Here is a 24,467-nt window from a genome sequence, read left to right as displayed (position 1 = left end):
ATTTTATTTTTGTATTGGGTCCATCTGTTGTTTACTAGAATAGTATAGTTGAATTCTTTGTTCAACCAAGTTTACAATGTGTTGAGACCTCGCCTTCATGTTCAGTCTGTGTCTTTTTCTTGTGATCAAATGTGCTCATGTAAGCTATTATGATATTTAAGTAGTACACTACATGCTTATGAGATTATCACTACAAACATCAAACTTTTACTCAAGCCAGATCACACAGATGTAGCAAGACATTTGATGCTCAAACCTGCACTCCCAACTTCTCAGCTCAAGCTGGATGCTGCACTTCCCCCGCCCACTTACATGTAATAGTATAATAATGGGAGCTGTGGCTGGATGCGGACTTGGGGGTGGCTTTACGACATTTTGACTGTATTTGGAGTTGTGTTGGTCGCATATGAAGAAAAGTTTTTTTCTTGTTCTTGTCTTAAACTTGTGATTAACAGCAGAGCTCTTTGGTCAGGCAGGCTGCGTCCTCACAGAGAGCCCGCACTAGGATGGGTGCTCTCCCGGCGCAGTGGAAACTATGGATGTGTGTTTTGATCTTTACAGGAATAACAGCAGTTTGCGGTGAGTTGTTTTGTCTTTGTGATGTTTTTCACGAGTAGCCAACACTATTGTTAAGTTGCAGAGGAAGACAAACGGGGCACTAGGAGTAGTCTTGGAACTTAAACTTAACTCTACTTAAGTCTTCAACCAGGATAAAATACACTTGACCTGGCAACATGTTCAATCATTTCAGGGTGTCACTCTTATTTTCTTATGTCTTACTTTCTTGAGAAATAATTTGGGAAGTTAGGACAGTGAGAGAATGCATCTTAATTAGTCTTAAAGGATAGGTTAATACTTTTTCAAGTCTGTCTTCAAACAACTGTCAGGTGTCCCAATGAAAATGTAAAGAAGTTGCTGGCTGTGATCATTGCTCATGTTCATACTGGCCATTGAAATATCTCTTTCAAATGTGCTTACAGTGTTAAATGATGGGGGACAAAATGCACAGTGTTCATTTTGTTTAAAGTTGATCAGAAGCTAATATGACTTCAAAGTTACAGTTAATTAGCCAATCTTCCAAAGTTATTTTCTCTTTGGAATACATTACTGTGGCAATTTGGGCACCTCAGATCAGGTTTTATTGGGTTACTGTGATATTTAATGATTATTTTCATTGAAACTGAACTGTCTGTTGAGATACAATATGTCTTTTACAAGGGAGACTTAGCTAAAATGGCAGTATAATAGGTATAGGTTTCAAAAAGTTACACCCAAACACATTAATATACAAGAATCGCATCCAACGCAACAAAACTGGGTCTGAGAAACAGAAGAGAGATCAAACTCGACTATTTAATGAGTCCCCTTTTGTTTCAGGTTCAAATGTCTGCACCTCTAGAGGGGCCAGCACATGCAAGCAGTGTCTGGCTGTGCACCCCAGCTGTGCATGGTGCTTCCAAGAGGTGGGTTCGTTTTCCACTTCACTTCCTTCAGGCAATGAGCTTTCTGCCAGGCTGGCTGGTGCTGGGTGGTACAGATCTTTCCATCAACCAGATATAATCTGCTGGGGAGGAATGTATGCTGATGTATAGTGGATTAGTTTTAGAGACAAGACCTTATGTGTGAAAATAAAAATCCCTAATTCTTTGTGTTTTTAAGTCAAATCTACACCCAAAATCGGAACTGTTTTGCTTTAGATTTATGAACAAGCGCATCTCTCTTAGAGCTAGTCATTTTTAAAGCTGCTTCATTGACATTGAATGGGCTGCTAATGTGAGTCCTGGCACTTCTGGCACACTGACTGAACTCGAGCGAGTGCACGGAGTGAGCCATATTTTCTGATTCGAGCTAATGACTCTGCGAGTCAATAAAACTCAACCTCTCATTCAAGTGCAAAAAATTCTCAGGATGACATCAGCCTGGTGATTACTGTGTTATTTTTTTTTGGCTGGGAGCTCTTCATGTTAAGTATCAGCACTGTTTCAACAATGAAAGGGTGAACAGATAAGATGGACATTTTGATTTAAGGTGGAATTTCCTTTTAGGTCTACATAGAGATGTTGGAGTGCTTCTTCATTCCAGGAGATTTAATAGAAACAAAGTTCTGGGCTATTCTGGACTTTTTCAGCTTTTAAATTGATCCAATATGTCCTCATGTCTCAACACAGCTTTGTTACAGATGGGAATTCTACAAATAAACCACCAGTTGGCTACATTTTTGAAAAAGTACTTCCAAATCAGTGATAATGTTGTTGCAAACTGACTGCTTTTCTGTGCCAGGATTTCGGTCATGGGGTTGCCAGCTCTTCTCGTTGTGATCTGAAGAGTAACCTGGTGGCAGCGGGCTGTGCTGCATCAGCTCTGGAGTCTCCAACCAGCAAACTGCAGGTGATTGAAGACCGGCCCCTCAGCAACAAAGCAGCAGGGGCCACGCAGGATGTCACCCAGATCAAGCCCCAGAATCTCCACATCACCCTCAGGCCAGGTGAGCTTCTCCATCTGCTTTTTAGATCAGTGAAACATGTTCCAAATATACTGAAGCAATGGCAGATTTTATTTAGATCCAGGGTGAAGTCACACAGGAATACTTGTTTATTATTTATTCCAGGCTTAGGTTTCCTGTGCATAAATCCAAGTGTAGTGTAAGCTATGTGTGATTGAAAAAGCTCTAATCATACCTTTATTCCCTTTCCCAGATGATGCCAAGCGCTTCACAGTGAAGGTGCGTCAGGTAGAGGACTACCCTGTGGATCTCTACTACCTGATGGACCTCTCTTACTCCATGAAAGATGACCTCTTCCGTCTGAGGACGCTGGGAAAAGGCCTGGCAGAGGCCATGAACCGCACCACCAGCAACCTGCGCATGGGGTTTGGGGCTTTTGTGGACAAGCCACTTTCACCTTACATGTACATCTCCCCCAAACAGGCTGTGAAGAACCCATGCTACAGGTAAAAGAAAAAGGCTTCAGTCCTAATGGATTGATGTCATGCTGTCTTCTTACAGTAGCTCAATAAACAGTGCGTTATACAACCATATTGTACTTTACTCTCTGTCACATAGCTAGTCACAGAAATTAATCGTTGATATGGCTCAATCGAAGACAAACAGACAAATGTAACCGAAACGAAGTAGAGACAGTAAAACATAGCAGTAAAACATTTTCATTCCTCAATCAAATAATTCATCTTCTAACTTAATATTTGTGATGTTTGCTCAGATTTAATCATGTTCTACTCTTAAAGGGAAAAGTTTTTGCTATTCTATAGCCTACAAGTAAATATTTTGCAATCTTATATGATCACATTCATTTAGAGACATGACCCCAAAACACAAAAAAAATGGAAAAAAAATTTCAATGACTTTTTCAATGAATAGTCTGACATTTTGGAAAATACACTTATTGGCTTTACTTTCCATCAAGTTACAGCTAGGTTAGCAAAAAGACACAAAGCAGGAGTAAATCCACAACTCCTGTTTTTTACACTTAGATACAGATTAAGTAGTACAGATTAAGAAATTTAAGTTTTAAATGTTAATTAATCCGCTTTAGAGGTTTCTGTTACCTTTCTACAGAGCCAGGCTAGATATTTCCAGTCTTCATTATACTAATCTAAGCTAATGCTAATTCTGGCTCTATCTAGCTACATGAATAAAAGGAACTGTTCCTTTAAAATTGGCAACATAATGACAACAACGCCAAGATTAGCCACCCTAACCTGTTTCCATGTCTGTACACAAGACTGTATCCAGACTTCTCTGCAATGGAAAGTTTATTTTAGTGGCAGCATTCTTAGATTTAACAACGTTTTACATTCCCAATACATGCCGAACAGTGTCATGTTGTTTATGACTGCATAAGTAACATCATTATACAGATGATGTCATTTTCGTGAGGACATTATAAACACAGTGTTGTACAGTAAAAATGCAGGCAGGCTCAGAGTCACAGCACTTGTTAAAGGCTTATGGTGGCTCCCTATTGCTTAGTCAGCTGTTGTGAATCAGCTGCAGGTAATCTACTCTGAGAACAAGAGTGTCCCAAAGCGGGCTAGTGTAAACCCAGCAGAAGGCTGCTCTGAGGTTGATTTGGTGGTTCAAGCTCCATCTGGATCATTTATTCTCCCGCTTACAAACACTCTGCTGAGATCCAAACTCCAGGAATGTTTTGATAAGAGATAAGACAAGTTGAGGTTTTGGGTGTACTGTACAGAGTGAAAGAGGGGTCCACTGGGAGTGCACAAGAGCATTTGGGGAACGCATTGTTCAGAACAGTAACATTTACTGATGAACAGGTGAAACAACTCTGAAGTGTTTTTAACTGTTTGACCATTTTTAGCCATGTTAGCAGTAGGTCTGTTAGGTGGTCTGCTATTGGATGGATTACCATGGAATTGTTTCCTAATGACTTTGGTGATCCACTGACTTTTTTTCCCTCATGCACAGCTATGAGCTTGACATTTTTGGTTTGAGATGGATTGCCATGCAATATGGTACAACTATTCTTGATGGATTGTAGCTTAAATGCCACAATTCATCATGAATATGTTCCCAGTTGTACAAGTACATTCATGGTTTGCTATGTGAAATGATCACAATTTCATTTTAGAGATATTTGATCATTACAGTTAATATGATACAAACAAAACATCTGTAATATCAGCAAAATCAAACTGGAAAATAGCTTACTAATATTACATAAGATTCACAGGACTTTTTAAAAATCATTTAAATACATTTTTTAAACATATAAACTCACATGTAGCACATGTAACATCTAGCAGTTTGCTCACTCCCAAAACATGTGTATAATAATGTATGTTATCACTAATTAGACATCTTGATAAAGATGTTGGAGATAAATGCACAAGCTGCCATCAGCACTGTTGTTCTCTGATATTTGACTGATCAGTTCATCTCTCTTTGATTGACAGCATTAACACCACCTGTCTGCCCCAGTTTGGCTACAAGCACGTTTTGTCTCTGACGGAGAAAGTGGGCCGCTTCACAGAGGAAGTGAAGAAGCAGATGGTATCCAGGAACCGAGATGCCCCAGAAGGAGGCTTTGATGCCATCATACAGGCTGCTGTGTGCAAGGTGTGCACACACGCAATTGTTTTCACATGTCACACACACATATAGACTCAAAAACATGTCATTTCTAAACAATAAAAATTAAAATTAAAAATAGGGTTGACAGTAATCAAAAATGGCTTTGCTGATGTGTGTCAGCTAGAGACTGAATTAAATTGTTTGATGGTTTTATGGAAACCAGGATCAGATTGGCTGGCGCCCTGGTGCATCCCACCTCCTCATCTTCACATCAGATGCAAAGACTCATGTGGCTCTGGATGGTCGCCTGGCTGGTATCGTACAGCCCAACGATGGACAATGCCACCTCAACTCTGACAACATGTACAGCATGTCTACCACATTGGTTAGTGTTCAAGTGTGTGTTTGGTGTTCAGAGACGGTAATAACAGAAACATTTAGATGATTGGGTGTGAAACTGCTAACCACACTGTCCTGTTTGTCGCCACAGGATTACCCATCTCTGGCTCTGATCACAGAAAAGATGTCAGAGAACAACATAAACCTCATCTTTGCTGTCACCAACCCTGTGGTTCCTCTGTACCAGGTCAGCATATCTGCATTGCATTCAAGCATTTTGTTCCATTCAAGCTCAGTACAAGTTCAGTTCAATTTACAACACACAGAATGTACACTGACCCAATTTTGTTTAGCCAAATAAAACAGAGACTAATGTTTTGGAAAAATGAAAATAAGTCAATTAAGCAAATGTTTTTAGACGGAAACTGCAAAGATGACAAATCACAGTCTGCAATCATTGCATGTTGAACATGCAGTACACTTTAAACCAAAGTAATCCAAACCTCTATGGTTTAAACAGAGATTCTTGGATCCTGCACTGGAAGAATGTAAATTCAAAATTAATCACGCTGTTACACACTGATCGGACACAGCAGGAGAATGCAAACTCAGCTTTTCCCAAACTGAAAACATCAAGAAAAACTCAATATCTTCCCACAAAAAGCTTTAATAAAAAAATTCTAATGATGCTATACATATATTTGAGTGTCATAAAAGTGTCATAATGAATTTAATAACTCAATAGAACTTAAAAATAATAATTGTCCCTTCATTGCTAGTTTTTATCATTTGATCATCAGCAGAACTCTCTTGAAGTAATGAATATTGATTTGGATATTTACTCATTAAGGGTCAGGTTAAACATACTATATTTTCACAAGCTTTTAAAGTATTTGGCAGTTTACAAGGGGTGTAAATTATAAATATCTGTAACACATGATACACGATTGACTATAAATAGATCCTGTATTTTCCTTGACTATGTAGGATGACAACAGTCTTCCAGTCTGTCTGCTTTTCTGTCTTGTAGAACTACAGTGAGCTGATTCCTGGCACCACAGTAGGAACTCTGTCCAATGACTCAGGCAATGTTATTCAGCTCATACTGAATGCCTACGCTGTAAGTTTCACACACACACACACACACACACACACACACACACACATACATGAACACACACCAGTGGCTAGACAGTGTTTCAGTGGATGACATGCGTTTGTTGACACACACCCGTGGTGTCTGCGTCATACACACAGTCAAGCCAAAGTCTTATTAGAAATTCCACAGTGGCAGAGCTATACAGCTGACCAAATGTGGGAGACTCCTTGCTGTGTTTGTTATTCATTCAGGTTTTATTATGCAGAGTGAATGAGCTTAAAATGTAATCTATCATAAACCATGGCTGTGACTTGAACGTGAACATGATAAATAAATACGAGGAAGTCTCATACACACAAATGGGGGTAAAAAACAGACTTGAATTAGAACCATTTCACTTTTCACGTAGTATATTCTATTGCACACAATTAAAGAACAGAAGAAAATATAATCAACTTTGAAATTAGTTTTGAATCAGTAAGACTTGATATCAGCTTCTGACTACCAAATCTGAACTCTTGGTGTAAGTCTGTGTACTCACCCTTTTGCTTGCATGTGTTTTCTGCTCTTGATGTCACCAGAAAATTCGTTCAAGGGTGGAGTTGGAGCTTCAAGGTGTCCCGGAGGAGCTCTCTCTGTCCTTTAACGCCACATGTCTGAATGGCGAGGTCATCCCTGGCCTCAAGTCCTGCTCTGGATTAAAGATCGGAGACACGGTCAGTGTAACGAGACTTTGAAATAAGGGCTTGCAAGAATAGTTTCACATTAGTTTACATACTCACTCACACAACAATTGTCAAGATAACAGAATCCATGAACAAGCACAGTATACTATCAAAGTATTATATAAAAATACTACTTGTCCAAGGAAGCAAAGATATATTTCAAATTGGCTGGGAAACTATGTGGCTTGTATCACTATATGTGTATTAACCTCTTAACGTACGCTGTTCCGTCTACGGGACGGGACGGATGTTAAGAGGTAGCGACACGTTATTCTTAATGTTTTAAACAACAACCCTTAAACATATATATTCATGCCGTACATCGTTGGAAAGCTTAGATTGCCCTGATTCATTCAAGACCACTCACCAATTATATGGTTGCTCACAGCCGTAATAGTATTAGCGATTAGCTCGGCTAGCCACTCAGCTAAGTAAGAAAAGCTATAATGCTACATACCTTCAAAGTCTTCCCTTTATCCACAACGATCATCTTATGACTCAGGACTTTCTGTACAGCTCGCCAAATATCCATTCTTGTGAAATATGAAATCCGTTTCCATAAAACCGGAATACTTTCCTCAATATGTCCATGTATTTAGTCCAACACGTAACGTAATAACACAAATAACAAACCATATACGGTCCGTGAGCCTCTTCTGCTTCTGACGACACCACACACAAGCCAATCGGTGTCAAAAAGCACCCTTCTTGTCCCATTTTACATTTAGCCTACAAGATGTCTTTTCTTATAATAAGAAAAAAAAACCTTGATTAGATTACTTATGTTCGTTCTTAGTGTAGTTTCCATTGTTTTAGACATTTTCAATAAGTTATGTCAATATCCTGCAACAAGATTGGATAAAGCAGACTACAGCATAAAATATTCAAAGAATTACCTTGCGAGAAAGTTGGATTTGTAATATCGCGCAATCATGCGAGAATCCATCTTGTCAGGCTTCATGTTTTGCACTTGTGTCTGAACCAGCAGTGTTTCAGATCAATCAGCATCCCACAAGGATTCTTGTGTGATCTCATAATCTTTTGAATCCAGCTGCCTCGCAAGGTAAGACAGTGATGGACAGATAGTTAATTTAATCATCTGCAAGATATTTTTGTGCTGGCCCTTTTCCAAGCAGGATGATTTTTCAGATGGTTACGTGTAACAAACCATCTGGCATGTCAAGAAGAAAACTGGATTTAAAATTCCCCCAAAAATTGGTAGCCATAAGAAAATGTGTTCAACTTTTATGCCTACCTTTGCACCCTCAATCAATGTGCATCTCTGTGGATTAAAAATACCAAGAGACTATTGGTGGTCATAATCACTCAGTTGCAAAAATAACATATCGCTTAGTTCCTTGTACTATTTTTCATTGTCTTTTTGTCTTCTTCTCCATTCCTTGCTTGCTGCTATCTATAGTATATGTCTTGAATGTGGGATTTTCCCCGTTACTTTATGGTGTCAAAAAGCAAATGATGGAAAAAAGTGGATCAGCGCTGTCTCCAGCCTTGTCTTTCTTAGTTGATGTTTTCTTGTCTTTCTGTCCTTTTTCTATCAACTATGTTCTTTCTTAAGCAGAGCAAACTGTCTGCTTAAAGAGCCCCCTCCTCCCCTCTTTTGCATTTTTTCTTTATCGCAGCTTCTTTGGCTCTTTTCCTCGCTCTCTCCTCACTCCAGGTGACATTTTTTGGCCTCTACACATTTCTTTTTCTCTGCCTCAGCTCCTCTTATTTTCTCCATATATGGCTGTCTTTCCAGATGTAGTAACTGCCCACTTTTGGACATTTACCAGATTTGGATGTAATGCTGAATGAACAATTACTTTGACCAAATACATATGGAGGCATTGCCCATGTCATGTCTTTAAGCTGTTTCTCGTTAAAGGAGCTTACAGTGAATAAACAATGTTTTAAATTTGAGCAGCCATTAAATGAACACTGAATGAACCAGTAAAGTGAAGTTTCACGAGCAAGGAACACATCACCAATGAGATACATTTTAACAGATTTATTGACAGAATTTGAAGAATTGTGTATTCTTGATGCGGAGTGATTCTTGATACAGTGATTCTTGATGCGGTGTGGGGAGGTCGGATGAAGGATCCACCGCTGCGCCCGGGCAGTGACGAACCCCTAGGAACCTACTGTATGAGAGAGGAGAGAAGAACAGAAGAGAGGGCGGGGGGAGGGAAACTCGAAAGCGAAAGTGAACGAGGGGGAAGATGTTAGGTCTGTTTATATAGGAGCCAGAAGGGGTGTAATTGGTGTGTGTTCCCGCTCCTGAAACTGCGCTTATCAAGCTTCGATACATGTTATGTAATGTGCACAGATGCATGATTTCTGTATTAGCCACAAAACATCCATCACACTATCGACACACATTTCACTATCCCCCGTCTGTGTCTAATTATGTAGAATCTGGATGCAGAAACTCTTTGCCATTAAGAAATATTTAAAAAAATTCATCCATAATTTGACGTTACGATGTCACTTCCCTCCTCTCATCCAGGTCTCTTTTAGTGTGGAGGCCAGAGCTCGTGGTTGTCCCAAACAGAAGAAAAAAACCTTCATCATCAAGCCTGTAGGTTTCAAGGACTCCCTCTCCATCACAGTCACCTTTGAGTGCGACTGCAAGTGCCAGGCCAAAGCCCAGCCCAACAGCCCGAAGTGTAACCATGGCAATGGCACCTATGAGTGTGGCATCTGCCTGTGCCACCCAGGTCGCTTGGGACCACACTGTGAGTGTGCCGAGGGCGACTATAATCCCACAGAGCAGGACCGCTGCAGTGGGCCAGCGAGCTCCAGAGGGTCCCAGTCTGTGATTTGCAGCGGCCGTGGGGACTGTGTGTGTGGCCAGTGTGTGTGTCACAGCAGTGACTTTGGCAAAGTCTGGGGCAAACTGTGTGAGTGTGATGACTTCAACTGCCTGCGCTACAAGGGAGAACTGTGCTCAGGTAAGATTGTGATCTTATAAGCTGAACTGACATAGAGGCAGAAGTTTTTGTCTTTAAATTAATTTACTTGAGCAATGGACAGACTTGTTTCAGTTTTCAATTATTTAAGTTATCAAGGAAAAAAATCACTGATTACAGCTTCTAAATTGTGAGAATTTGCTGCCTGTCTATGTGTTATATCACTAACAATTGAGTATATTTGGGTTTTGGACTTTTTGAAATTAAGATTAAGAGGCATTTTTCATCATGTTTTTTTTTCTTTTATGGACCAAATATTAAGCAGTTAGAAAAAAAGGATAGTAGATTAACAATTAAAACAATAATACAGCTAATATTACATTGTAACCATATAAATGATGACCAAAACACATTCCCCCTCATTTTAACACAACTTAATGTGTAATGATGTACTGTTTGTGCAGAGTTTCAGACTAACCTAACCTAAGGTTTTAAAATGTGTCTGCTGAAGGGGGAAAGTTTCTCTGTGCTGACCTTAAATATCACATTAAGACATGTCCACAAGCATTATTTTTTGACATCATAACTAATGTGGAAGCTAATAATGGTCCTTTAAGCAACTTAAACAAGTCTAGTCAATTTGTATCATCCTCCTTAGAAAATGAATCACAACTATTTTTAAAAATTGACTCATTTCACATTTTAAGTCATTTTTGGTTGGACGGCAATAGCAGAGCTAGCTTTATAATTACAATTATCTGTGACTGACTGATTGAGCAGCATTACACGATTGGTCAGCAGATGTCAGCCAAAGGTGGCTAAAGCTTCTGACTGACAAGTATCTTTATAGTTGGGGCTGATTTTCAGTTGTATCTTAAAATTAATTTTGGTAAAGAAATTTAACTTAAAGAACATGATTTGTTATTAATATTCTCTAGTAATGAACAATATATAATTTATTTGGTCATTATTTTACATTTATAAAAATAAATTCTTGAAGAAGTTACCATCTTCCATTTAAACAAGCATATATCTTCAAACATGTCATACACAGTCCTGCCATATACTGGGTTTTGACCTACCCTTCTTTATGAAAAAATGTCTAAATCCTTTTGTTCCAGCTTGTTTAATGTGGTTTCTTCAGTTTTCTGTGATAGTAAAATGAATATTTTTGGACTTGGTCAGGACAAAACAAGACATTTTCTGACATTTTATAGACTAAACGTCTAATTGTTAAATCAAAAAAATAATCAACAGATTAATTGATCTTTTTTTTAAATTGTTAGTTGCAACCATACTGTACATACCAGTTACTAAAGTGTGAGTGGAAACCTGAAACCTCCACCGCACATACACAGAGACTGAACTTTACCATGAAGCAGGAGATATTGTATGTCTAGTAGTAAGTAAGAGTAAGTAAAGTAAGAGAATAAAGATAGAGAGGAGGTTAAAATTGTCATATCATCATATCCATTATGGGTGTTTCTGCTATAAAATGTGTGTACCTTTGTAGTCAGTGCTGGCAGTCCTCTTCACCACACTGAATTGCCCCTCACTTCATCTGGGAAGAATTACATTCAATAACAACCCCTTTCTGTCCAGGACATGGGCTCTATTCACAATAAACATATGGTGCGGTGCGTGTAACGTGTGTGTGTGTAAGCTCAGGTTGTGTATTTGTGTCAGCCAGGCCAAGCTTTTGTACCACAGAGTTCAACAAGATTCAGGAATAAAGACAAAGCTTTTGTAAGTTTGATGGTAGCTTTGTCCAGTCAGGAGGGACTCTCATCTTTCTGAAAGTTTCTCTATCACGGGCGAAATGTCTAAACAGTGGGAATGAGTTTTTGTTTGGCGATTGTTGAGAGCTTGAACCACTCTGCTTCTAGTGTTTTAAAGAAGACAGTACATCATCAAGTCAAAGCACATGAGGTTAGCATGATGATGTTTTTAATTGAGATCTGGAGTGATTTTGGGATGAGCTGTGTACAGCAGGTGTTAGACATTACATAGGCTACAGAAACAGACAATTTTACATATGTTTCCAACAATAGAAATATACTTTCATAAAAGTAAGATTACCATTGAATAGACTTTTAAAAGATTTAACTAACCAGCAAATCTTTTGTGTGTTTGTTTTTGTATCAATTATCTCATTTTATACCTGACAATTGGTTTTGGGAATATTGACTTTAATAAATCTTGGTGCATCTGACATTTAGAAAAAAAACCTTACTACTCTCATGTCTCTACATTAAATATAGAGCTACAACCAAGGGGTGAGCTTAGCATAAAGACTGGAAGCAGGGAAAAAAGCTAGAATGGCTCTGTCCAAAGATCTAAAATACACTTGTCAACAGTTTTGGGCAAAATCAGGCTAGCTGTATCATCCTGCTTTATACTAAGCTACCTAAGCTAATCACCTAATTTGTACATAACACAAAGACGTGAGAGTGGTAAACACTTGAAAAGAATTTGCATATTTTCCAAAATGTCCGTCTATTCCTGTTAATACAAGAACATTTTATGGCAGTAGTAAAATGTCAGACAGGAAACACAAAGAACGAATTAAAAGAAAATGACAAAATTGCCCCTGTAAGGTGCTAAGAACAGGGATTGTGTCGTCAAAATGTACAGGCCTTTATCACAACTACTTAACTTAATAGAGACATTTCCTCTTAGTTACTGATTAGTTTTTAAAATACATGAACTAGTGTTGCTGAGGATATTTTAATTGATCACTGCTAATTACATAATGTTTCTGCTGCTTTCCTGCCTCATACTTCATCACATTATCAAACCTCATATATCATTCAACTCACGTACATATCTGCTGCTCTCACACAGAAATGTTTTGCTGTATTCCCAAAGGCCCATAGATTAACATGAAAATACCTTTGTGCTTACTCATTGCCTGGTGTGGTGTTAAGCTAAAAATAAACCCTTGTTTGGTCAGAAAAGGGCCAAGAGGAGGGGAGTTCTGGAAATGTTCTGTGAGTATGTGTGTGTAAAAAAATTAGTCTGCTGTTGTCTTGAACTGCCATTCTTCTTCCCCCGCAGAATGGTTTAATTAAAGGCCAGAAGTTCTGTGGTCAGGTGGTAAGGACAGTTTTGGTCATGAATCTTTTATCCAGTCAGACTGTTCCAAGTGGTTTCCTGTATCATTGTTTATCTGGGCATTGTTTTGTGGTGATAGGCCGCAATGTGTTTTGCATTGTCACTCTCTTATTGACACGCACACACATATGCCAGCACGCACACATTCACTCACACACACTCTGAGTCATGTAGACAAAAATAAAAGCCCCCCTAGGGACACAGTGAAACAGGTTTTTAGATTTCCAACAGAATGCTTGCTAGTGTTTAGGATTAAAAGCCAAGAGATCAATAATTACAAAGTTGTGAAATGTTTCACCAAGAGATGAAACTCGTTTTCTTATATTGAAAAATTTTAGTTGTAACATTTGGAATGAATATGCTTGCTTTTTTATAAACAATGAGAAACAGCCTTGATATTTCCAAGGTCATTGAGGACTTTGATTCAGAGAATACAACACAGGCTTGTGGTGAATTCACTCGTTTAAAATCCCCTAACCAGCAACAGCCAGTCAATACTAAGTCATGCCGAGCAGTCAGGCTGAATTTGGGAAATGTGTATGAAATAGTAGACAAGACATTTCCATTTCCTGGAATTGTGCAGCCACAAAAATATGTAGTCTTAATAGTGAATATTTCTGTTTTAACATCATATAGCTTCAATGAACAGCTAGAACAAGTCAATACTGAATAATACTGCATATGATACTGTCAGATTGAGTGGAATAAAAATGATTATAAGACCATTAGAGACATTTAAAGAAGAACTGAAAGGGAATAATAGTCTTGTTGAAGAGGTAACTTATTATTTTACTAAAAACATTAGTTAATATTAGCCTATCCAATTCGGTTGTTTTAAACAGATGATGCACAACCATTGAAATTACAAGTGCTCCCGCTTACGATTCTCAATATCCATCCCACCCTTGGTTTCACAGACAATTCTCTTAGTCACATTGTCCTCCTCCCCTTTATTGTTTTTCATTTCGTCTTTCACTATACCACCCTTCTTTGGAAATAGAAGCTATACCAGTAAACATTGTCAAGCGGCTTAGCCAAAGAGCCTTTATATTATATTAGGGTTAATTAATGAACCTTTTCAAACCAACAGTTACAGTAATTGTATTTGCTTTTAAATTCAAGTCAAGATCCCACTGTGTCTAAGAATAATAATTATAGCTCAGTGTGGAAATCTGCACATATTAATCTGTAAAACATTTTAAAAAATGTAATCCAGCCATAAAATAAATGATATCTTCAATTTGAATAATTCATAAATATAATGTGTTTTAATGTAGCACAAGAAGAATATTAGCATGTATGATGTGCAGAAAACCCTCATAACAGAACATCAAAGTATGTATTGGGTATATTAGAATTCAAGCTGTTAATAGTTGGAATTTTAACCCTCCATCTTTTTTCTCTCCCCCTCTATCGTTTCTTGCTTCTCTCCCAGGCCACGGTGTCTGTAACTGTGGCTTCTGCCAGTGTGCACCAGACTGGCAGGGTGAGAACTGTAACTGCTCCAGACGTACTGACACCTGTATGTCCAACCTGGGTCTGCTGTGCAGTGGCAGGGGCCAATGTGTGTGTGGGGCCTGTGAGTGCACTCAGCCCGGTGCCTACGGGGCCACATGTGACAAGTGCCCTACCTGTCCTGATGCCTGCACCATGAAGAAGTGAGTCTGTACACGGATGCATATACACACAGGCTTGTCTGGAAATCTACCTAAAATAAGCTGACGGCCTGGTTGATGTTTTTTTTGGTTCCTGACAGGGAGTGTGTAGAATGCAAACACTTCAAGAGAGGCAAGCTGTTTGACGACAACACCTGCTCTCGAATCTGCAAGGATGAAATTAAGCTTGTAGATGAATTAGGTGAGACACCCTGCTAACCAAAAATTTTGGACACATCTTCCCATTCACTTAAATGAAAAAGTGTGTCCAGACTTTTGACTGGTACTGTATAGCTGTCACACACCTCAAAGGCCTCTTAAATATGAACAAAAACGTTGCTCTGTAATCTTAACAGCAAACTCTCAGAGAATTTCCAAATTGTAGTTTAAATCTGGTGATAGAAACAGACAATACATCTGGGCTGGACATTTTATTAGTAGTTATTAAAGTCCAAAACAGAGCTAAAAAAATGTGCATGTTGGACTTTTATTATTAGGAGATGGAAACACACCTCTAATTAAAAAAAAAAAAAAATTCTGGTTGTCATCTTCTTCACTGCCTACAAATACAGTGATGCCTGACACATCACTGCATTTGTAGATCAGTGGAATAGTTTGAAACCATTGAGAGAGGGACCCACCCACAAAAATAATATATATGCACAGCACAGCCAGAGGTCAAAAACCACACAAGATACCTTTAACTATTCTTTGACTAACTGATGTACAATTTTCCTTTTGGTCCTCCATCCAGTACTTCATGATACAAATGCTGTGAACTGCACTTACAAGGATGAGGATGACTGCGTTGAACGTTTCCAGTACTATGAGGACGCCAGTGGCAAGTCCATCTTGTTTGTCGTCAAAGAGCCAGGTAAGAGATGCTGCGTGAACCACCTCACCAATGCAAACATTCAGTTACTATAACGGTGGTTCATATTATATGTGGAAGAGATTAGGGAAGCCAAAATCACATCTAGGATAAAAGTCACAAAACCATGGTGATCTAACTTAAATTTGTTTTTAGTAGTATTTCAGTATCAGTATTCTTACTGTTAATGTTTGTTTTATGTAAAGCACATTGAGTTGCCATTGTGTATGAAATGCACTATATAAATAAAGCTGCCTTGCCTTGCCTTGCCTATCTAGAAATATATATCCTTGCAAAATTCCTCACCTTACTAAGTCAGTGTGCTTTTTCTTCACTTGAGTACAAGTTGTCACTTCCCTGCTGCATGCCCTTCATCTGCTTGTTAAATGGCCAAACAGAAAAAGCGTGGGGCAGTAAAACAGCCTTTTAATGACCACCAGTGCCCGCAGAGAAAGTCTGTCCCGTGGGTCTGTCTTTAATGAATACGTGTGTTTAATTTAGACACAACTGGGTTGCAGAGAAGTACACCAAAATTTGCCTTGAACACGGTGCACCCTGCCGTGTCAAAGAGGGTCGTAAACAGCTGCCCAGCTCCTTGAGGAACCGCTGAGTCTACATATCCTCAAGAGGAGAGCAGCAGAGGGATAGAGAGGAAACTAAGTAAGCAAAAGAAAGGGATAGAGAACATTTTAAAAAGGGAAACATCAAAGACAGAGGAGAGGAAAATGGAGAACACAATCAGCATTTTTCTCATTTAGAAGTTAATAAATAATTTGACACATGTAATCCTTTAACCCTAGCATGACAAGATTTGTATGTGAGCTGTAATGGGATAGGGATCAAAAGGGTCATTTGAAAAGCAGGAAGTAGAGCAAGGTAAGAATGAGGGAGAGAGGAAGAGGAGTGAAGCTTTGATGTTGGCTGTAAAACTTCACCCTGGTTGCCCCACTAAGTTACCCAACACTTAGCTATCCAAATACCCATGAGCATACAGGCACACATAATCAAATGGTTAGATGTACAGTATACATCAAGGCTGGCAAACAAGTACACACACACACACACACACACACACACACACACACACACACACACACACACACACACACACACACACATCAACCAGATGGCTCTTATCAACAGTTGTGAGAAGTGTAAAGCTAAGGCATTTTTGTTAGCAATGAGCAAAATGAACTGTTGCCAAACTTTGGTTATGCTCTCAGTGTGTTATTTATAATAGCACAACTGTTGAGATGATGATGATGATGTGACTGCTTTTCTCCTAAACTTTGTGAACAACCATTTAAACTAGATGCTGACGGAATAAAATGATGAATGACTCTGCAACTACAGTACTCTTCTCAGATTTATACAGAGCTTTAATTGGTGGATATAATTTTGGAGAACATCAACATATGTGGAAAAAATGACAACAAGCAATGTGTTATTCCAGTCTGGTGTAGGAAGGATTCATATGAGTGACTGTTTAAAAGAGAGGACTGTCAGTCATATATTGGATGGCCTTCTAAAAAATGGGCAAATCTAATTTTCTACTACATCTTGCCAGACCACAATGAGGGAAAGAGTATTTGTGGCCTGGCCATAACAGGTTACTATTTTCCACTTCAGCCTATTATCCCTTGAACTTTTTGGTATTTAACAGCCCCATTGGTCTCTGTTCATCACTGTTATCTGCCCTTGTCCTCTTGCATCACTTCTCAGAAATGATAGCCCTAAAAAAAGCAGCTGTCATTCTGACAGCTAGAAGGAACCACACCACATTGTTTTCTTCACAAACACTCCTTTGTCTGAAAAGTAGAAGTTTTTAGCAAAAGAAACGTTAAAGGAAGCAACAGAAATGAAACAGCATTATGAAATCAGACTTCCTCTGGCCTGGCTTCTGGCTTATCTTGTCCCATTTGTCTCCTTTACTCATTCCTTTATCTCTCCTTCCTTCCGTCCAGACTGTCCCAAAGGTCCAGACATTTTGGTGGTGCTTCTGTCAGTTGCAGGAGCCATTTTATTTCTTGGCTTGGCGGCTCTGCTTATCTGGAAGCTGCTGGTTACCATCCATGACAGACGGGAGTTCGCCAAATTTGAGGAAGAACGTGCTCGTGCAAAGTGGGACACAGTAAGTGACTTCAGCATGAGGCGGCAAGCGTGTGTAAATACTCCGATGTGCTGTACTCAGAAACTAATAATATTGATTTGATTTATTGATTGATTTGATTTAATGACCACACAGCCAGGCTGGTGGAATTTGTTTTCAGTACAGCTCTTGGTACAGGTTCCAACAATATGGTGTTTGTTCAATACCAAGATCAAGATACAGTTATATTTTATTTAGATTGAAATAAAAAAATCATGCCCCTTTAATGTCTAACCAGTTGTGATAAGAAATCCTCATGCCAAACATGTCGGCACCTTCATATGGATACACGCAAAAGGCCACACACGCGGTTTCTTGTTCTTTTTTTCCCAACATGTTTTCGATTATTTTTGTGGCCTGCTGTTACTCCCAGCTGAACAAAAGGCAGCCAGCGGAAGGGCTGGGTTTAAAATTGCTAACGCTAATTAGCCTTTACTGGTAATTGTGGCCTCAAAAACACCCAAATCCCAGAGGAGTGAAACCACAAAGAATCACAGTCATTGTAAGACGCTCCGTGAGTAACAGAAGTGAGAACATAAGTCACGTGTTTATGTTTATCTAAACTACAAGCAAGGCTACCAGATCTCAATCTCAAATTACGGTCAGCAAAGCATTTCTAATCTATTCTGTCAAACTCGCCTTAACTCACATCTTTTCATGTGTATTTGACTCACAGGGACACAATCCTCTATACAAAGGAGCTACATCCACCTTCACGAACATCACGTACAGAGGAAAAGACTGATGCTACTGAATTGGGATGAAGAATAAAGGATGAAATAGACTTTTACTGTCCTTTGTGGGAAGGCACAGAATCATGTGCAGGTCTCTACTGTCACAAGACAATAAATGATAATTAATTATTATATTTGTAAATATGTAGAAATGATTCTGAGGACATATTTTATCATGGATTCATCATAAACTCCCATTCATACTACACTGAGACATATGATCTTGTTTTGATCTAGTGTGATTGCCTAAGAAATGTTGTGTTGTGTCAGCAAAAAATAAAGGTTTAGTACACCCCAAACACAAAAAAACATATATTTACTTATTTACTGTGTACATCATTTTTATTTTATTTGCCCCTGTTTTGCATACCTCTGAAGTCACCAAAAACCCGAATCGGGGGCAAATGGAGCCTAATATGCTCAATGGAAATGATGGGACACGATATCCACATGACGGGATAACATTTGGGCTAAGTGCGAAAATATGACAAAAAAGGGATAACTAATGCTTGAGGTTAGTGGATGAATTGAAGGGCAGATAGTCATATATGAAATGTACATTGTTTCCTGATCACAATGTTGGGATTTCCTGCCGGCTGTACTAAGTAGGACTACAGCAAGATAAACTGTCATTAGTTCAGTGACATTGTACAGATAAGATGTGGTTTAGAGTAAAAAATGTTAATTCACTGAAAACCGGTGCAGCTTCTTGTGTGTAGAAAGAGATAAACGTTTTCCTTTGCGGACAAGTGTTACTGATAGTGTGCTATAAGTAAAATATGTGTACATCATGTGGCATGAAGGTCTAATGTTAATTACTTCATCTCGTGCACACATTACATTACAGGAATTTACTAAAGACTGCAATAGATAAATAATATTTGTTTGAAATGATTTCCGTTCTGATGATTGTGATATTGTGCCAAGACTGTCACAGAAAAATGCAGAATTTTTTGTTAGCAATGCACTGCCTCCATCTCCTGGACTCAAACTGCAAGTATGTGAAGTGGTTCATCTGTCCACAAGAATAACAGTAGATATACAAGATGAACTATGTCATAGAAACAATTTATTATACATGGATCAGTAAGTTCAGAAGATTCAAGAAGTGCATTACTGACAAAAAAAAGCCTTGCACACTCATGAAGTCATTTAGTTATCAATGCGTTAAATGTGCACAGGCTTTCTCAGTTTGAAAGATGCACTTATCATTTTTCCTGCTGTGTGATGACTACGGGCATTTCATAAAAGATGCTCCACAAACTGTCAGCAACAAACAGAACAGTTGCAGAAATACTGAGGATTCTAGAAAATGAAGCTCAGTGATATGTGAATGATATGACTGGTAAACATTAACCAAACACACTGGGACTTAAACATGTTAAAAGTTTTATTTTAATGGACATTTAAAGTTGTAGTCATGAAACTTTAAAGCAAAAGAAGCAAAACTCAACACGATGAAAAGGTGTTTTAGAGAGGTCTATCTATGCTATGTATATGCATATAACTACAGTCTTTATCAAGGCGTGGCTTGGTTGCATTTTATTTGCTTTGGTTTTATTTATATGTTCGGTCAGCACAAGAGCAAGGTAACACTATTACAAAACACAGGCTTGAGTAATGCATGACTCATTACAGTTTAATACAGGGTGTATCCTAGTAAATGTTCACTGTAAAGAAATGATCAGCACATGAGTTTATATGACTTAATGGATAAAGTGCTGAAATGTAATGCTGTAATGTAGAACACATTTTTACTTATGCTCATAACTAACCAGTCGCTCATTTCACCAAATATCAATATTGGAGGTTATAGAGTTTAGAGTTGAAGATTTGAGGACACCAGTGCCCACCTTTGTTGAGTTTTCTTTTAGAAATAGATTCTACTGTTTGAGCAGAGTTTCATTTTTGTCTACGTTTAGAGGATATACTGCAGGCCCTCCCAACAAGACTTTAAGGAGTCTCCTGAAGTCATCATCTACTGGAGCTCTGTGCAGGTTTTAAGAGTCAAACTATTAGAATTGATAAATCCAACTCCCACTGAGAGGAGCAGGGATGTGCACATGATTATGGAGGGGCAGGGGCTCAAAATCAGAAAAGGCGCCAAATTTTTTGGTGTTGTGCTGCAGGAATAATCCACATGAATCAAGTTTAAATACAGATTGTAATATTTCAAACACAGATAACCTACAGCTTATATCCCCAGAATGCTTAAATTACTATATTATTATTATTATTATTATTATTATTATTATTATTATTATTATTATTATTATTATTATTTTGTTAGCCCACACAGTAGTAGCAAAGTCACAATAAACTTTATATCTAAACCTCGGACCTGTACTTCAGAACTGTAGTGAGGGAAATATGATCCGCCGTAAACACGCTGCATTTTATTTTGAAAATTAACCCGGTGTTTTATTTTGTATTTTGTACACGATTTCCTGTCCCGCACATCTGCTCTGTGCTGACTTGATGCGCCGTGCTCCCACGTCCGGCAAAAATAGAAGCTGACATGTGTAATGTAATGTAACACTATAAAAGAGTTGCATGTTAACACTAGCTAAAGTGTAACTTTAACTCGGAACTTGTGAGGATTATATAAACACTATGACAGTTAATATTAAAACTGTGAGTTAAATTAATACCAATAACTTTGCAGTATAAAGACTCAACCAACCTCATAAATTCTGAATCAAAATAATCATTTATTTTTTTAAAACATCTTAACACATCTTCTTGATCATTTGTGTCATTACTGAATAATTATTGATAATAATGTCATTAATTCCACATATGGGCTAATATTGCAGATATACATATAGTAATAAAACAATAACTATCAACCATACATTTTCTGTTATTGTTACAATAAAATATCGATTAACACACAACTTATAGATCAAACCAAACAAGAAAGCAAAATAAAAAAAACATGGTGCAGAATACAGGATGTTGACTGCAGATCCAAAGGTGTGGCTACATACAGAACATTGTTTTCATGTAGAGACTAATTTTACTAATTAGTTCCATAATTCAATTAATTTTACACTGGCTGAGGAGCAGATTGGCATGGATGGGGAGAGGCTGCTCATATAGTTTGGTGTCTGCAGCACTTGTGTTTGTATTGTTACCTTCTATCTCCTTTTGAAAAGTAAGATTAATTGAAGAAGTGAACCAACCACATTGGAACTTTGAATTAGCAGTTGGATGACCCAAGTGCTGTCCTCAGCTTTCTTTCTGGCCTGAAGTTCTTGCTTTTTCTTGGGTTTACTCAGTCTTTCTTGCATTACCCTGTTTTGTGCTTCCCGTAGCTTCCTCTCTCTCTCCTCTTCAATCACTCTCTCTGCTTTTTTGAACATTTCAGTGGTGTAGTAGCTTCCTCCATTCTTCATGTTTATATTTCTGATGTTCTTGAGCAGCTCGCTGACCTGAGAACGATCCTCCATCTTATTATTGAACACGTGGTACTGGTTGTTACATTTTGTCACAAGTTGCTGCAGATCTTTGCTGTTCTTCAAAAACTCCTCGATAGGTTTTCCTTCAAGCACGTCACCATGGGTAAAGAGAATCATGCTGTATTTGTTGGCTTCCTCACCAAAGATTTTCTGAATCTTCTGCACTGTTTGCTTTTCTTCCTCTGTGAATCTGTCCAGTTTGATGACGACCAGGAAGATATGAGGTCCAGGAGAAGCACAAGCAATGCTCTGGGCAATATCTTTAACTGTTTTCTCTTCAGTGTTCCCGGTGTCAAACAGGCCTGGAGTGTCGATAACAGTAACATTTTGTCCATCCACCTCACCATCAGCCTTTTTACAGATCTTTGTCAAAGATTGAGGGCAAAACTCAGATTTAAAGCACTGTTTCCCCAGAATGGTGTTTCCTGAGGCGCTCTTCCCAGCTCCAGTCTTCCCCACCATCACAATCCTGATGGTGGGGAATCCTATGCCAGAAGTGGGGCCACAAGCTGTAACTGTGGGAAGTGTAGACAAAAAGGCTGAAAAAAAAGGACAAACAATCAATGTGTATTCATAGAATGTGTTAAATCAATCCACACCAGGGATGGATAACTATAGCTGGAAAGGCTCAAGTTGCCTACAGTGCACAGTTTTAGGATCCATGAGTATTTTGCCTCTTAGTTGCTGGGAACAAAACATGGTAAAAATTAGGCATTTTTGAGCGCCCTCATAGCAGAGTGGTTACAGTGCATGGTAAATACCAGCAATGTCCTTGGTTCAAGTCCAGCAAGGGAACTTCATTGCATGTCATCCCCATGTCTGTCTCTCCCCGTGATTCGTATTGGCCTTTCTGCCATCAACTGTTAAATAAAGGTAAAAAAGCCTCCAAAATAATGTGTTTTTAACTGCAAGACTTGGCAGAGAGGTGTTTTGTGATTTAGTTTGTGTATGTGCACCTTCATCTGTGTGTGCAATTATGACAAGCTGTTTTAACATTTAATCCAGCCACACTCTTGTCTGTAATTACATTTTAGAGATTCATAATAACATTTCATCTGCTCAAAACTGTATTATCACTAGTCAGAATGGTATTTAACAAGAATATTCTTCTTTCAATAAGAAATTGTTTTTCAAGATATCAACATCTACTAGTAAAAATACATTTAACCTCTCCAAAACATTTTATACTTCTTTAAACTTTACTAAATTTATCAAGTCAAATATTAAGAATGCAGTTATATATTGATTTACCTTGTTTTGTCATGTTGCCAATCATTTTTGTTTTAAAGACAGAAGAGCAGATCTGCTGCTGAAGTGAAGAAGTAAATTTCAGTCTATCTGTGACTCTGCCTCTTTATATGACAAGGCTACAAACCGCACCCATCACTGTTCACAGCAAAGTAAAACAAGAGGGGTAATTTGCATAATGTCCCACATGAAATGATGTGTGTCATAGACTTGTTTAAATTATATGCTTAAATGTTACATATATGTTTTAAATGTTTTTGACCATCACAAACATTCAAAAATGACACATGATGCACTCTCACATCATCATTAAGAGTAAGGAATTCAGTCCTTCTGTATTTTCAGGATTCCTTTTGATAGGCATTTGATGACATGATGAATTTGGATGCCAAAAAACATCTCACTATGGGAGTCCTCAGCCAAGGAGTGAAACCATAACCTCTAGTGCAGTGGTCTCCAACCTTTTTAAGCCCAAGATCCCTGAACTCCACCTTGATGAAAGGCAAGATCTACCTATTGAAGCGTTGAAAGAAAAAGACAGCCCAGATTGTACTTCCAACTTGATGCCTTTTATTTAGGCTAATTGTATTTGAATTACATGAAATGGTCCAACGTTTAAATGATTGCAACCAAGAAAACATTGTAAAAAGCATATCAAACTGGCCTTGACAGATAATATCGCATGTTTAGAGACATCAGTTATGGCTCAGTTAGCACAGTGTGCTAAAGGCATCAGTAAATACAATCCAGTCAGTGGAGTTTCACTGCAGCCGTCATCGAGGGTCAGAGGAGAGAAATACAAGAAGAGCAAAGGTGTCAATAAAGAGGCTTGTGGCTATAAGCATGGAGCTTCTAAAAACCTTGGTACAAGCTGAAAAAATGAAGAAATGATGAAGTGTTCATCTCTTATTTTTTAATAGTCAGTGTTTTTTTTTATTAATTATGTAGTCTACATTTTTATTTGTATGAATGCTAAAAACATAAATAAATAAATAAAAATAACTATATAAGACTTTATGTTAAGGAATTGCCGTATTAACATTTTTCTCTCTAGGCATAAAACTGAGAGAAGTGATCCTTTTTCCACTGCTTTCAAGACATTTTCAAAAC

At 38.3% G+C, this 24,467-nt stretch overlaps 2 protein-coding genes across 2 annotated transcripts; one reads left to right on the top strand and one right to left on the bottom strand.

Annotated features, from left to right (window-relative positions):
- Nucleotides 1-382: 382 nt before the first annotated feature.
- On the top strand, nucleotides 383-18,893 carry LOC128380881 (integrin beta-3-like). The gene is made up of 15 exons (XM_053340756.1): nucleotides 383-579; nucleotides 1,378-1,463; nucleotides 2,281-2,485; nucleotides 2,697-2,949; nucleotides 4,933-5,095; nucleotides 5,274-5,435; nucleotides 5,541-5,636; nucleotides 6,420-6,509; nucleotides 7,070-7,204; nucleotides 9,723-10,167; nucleotides 14,675-14,897; nucleotides 14,996-15,096; nucleotides 15,649-15,768; nucleotides 17,730-17,896; nucleotides 18,591-18,893. The coding sequence occupies exons 1-15, from the start codon at nucleotides 507-509 to the stop codon at nucleotides 18,657-18,659; spliced, it is 2,388 nt and encodes a 795-aa protein (XP_053196731.1). The 5' UTR covers nucleotides 383-506; the 3' UTR covers nucleotides 18,660-18,893.
- A 2,895-nt stretch (nucleotides 18,894-21,788) lies between these two features.
- On the bottom strand, nucleotides 21,789-23,373 carry LOC128381105 (GTPase IMAP family member 9-like). Its single transcript, XM_053341057.1, has 2 exons — nucleotides 23,361-23,373; nucleotides 21,789-22,648 (listed from the first exon to the last, which is right to left on the bottom strand). The coding sequence occupies exons 1-2, from the start codon at nucleotides 23,371-23,373 to the stop codon at nucleotides 21,789-21,791; spliced, it is 873 nt and encodes a 290-aa protein (XP_053197032.1).
- Nucleotides 23,374-24,467: the final 1,094 nt, after the last annotated feature.

This window comes from Scomber japonicus, chromosome 20 (genome assembly GCF_027409825.1).
Source record: "Scomber japonicus isolate fScoJap1 chromosome 20, fScoJap1.pri, whole genome shotgun sequence".
NCBI lineage: Eukaryota > Metazoa > Chordata > Actinopteri > Scombriformes > Scombridae > Scomber > Scomber japonicus.
The sequence above is the reverse complement of the archived record's forward strand: the minus strand, read 5'-3'. Positions and strand labels throughout refer to the sequence as shown.

Excerpts from the sequence above, each read along its gene's own strand:
- LOC128380881 (XM_053340756.1), top strand. The coding sequence starts at position 507 with ATGGGTGCTCTCCCGGCGCAGTGGAAACTATGGATGTGTGTTTTGATC. Across the intron at positions 580-1,377 it reads AGGAATAACAGCAGTTTGCG|GTTCAAATGTCTGCACCTCT; the intron begins GTGAGTTGTTTT and ends CTTTTGTTTCAG. Across the intron at positions 2,486-2,696 it reads CCACATCACCCTCAGGCCAG|ATGATGCCAAGCGCTTCACA; the intron begins GTGAGCTTCTCC and ends TCCCTTTCCCAG.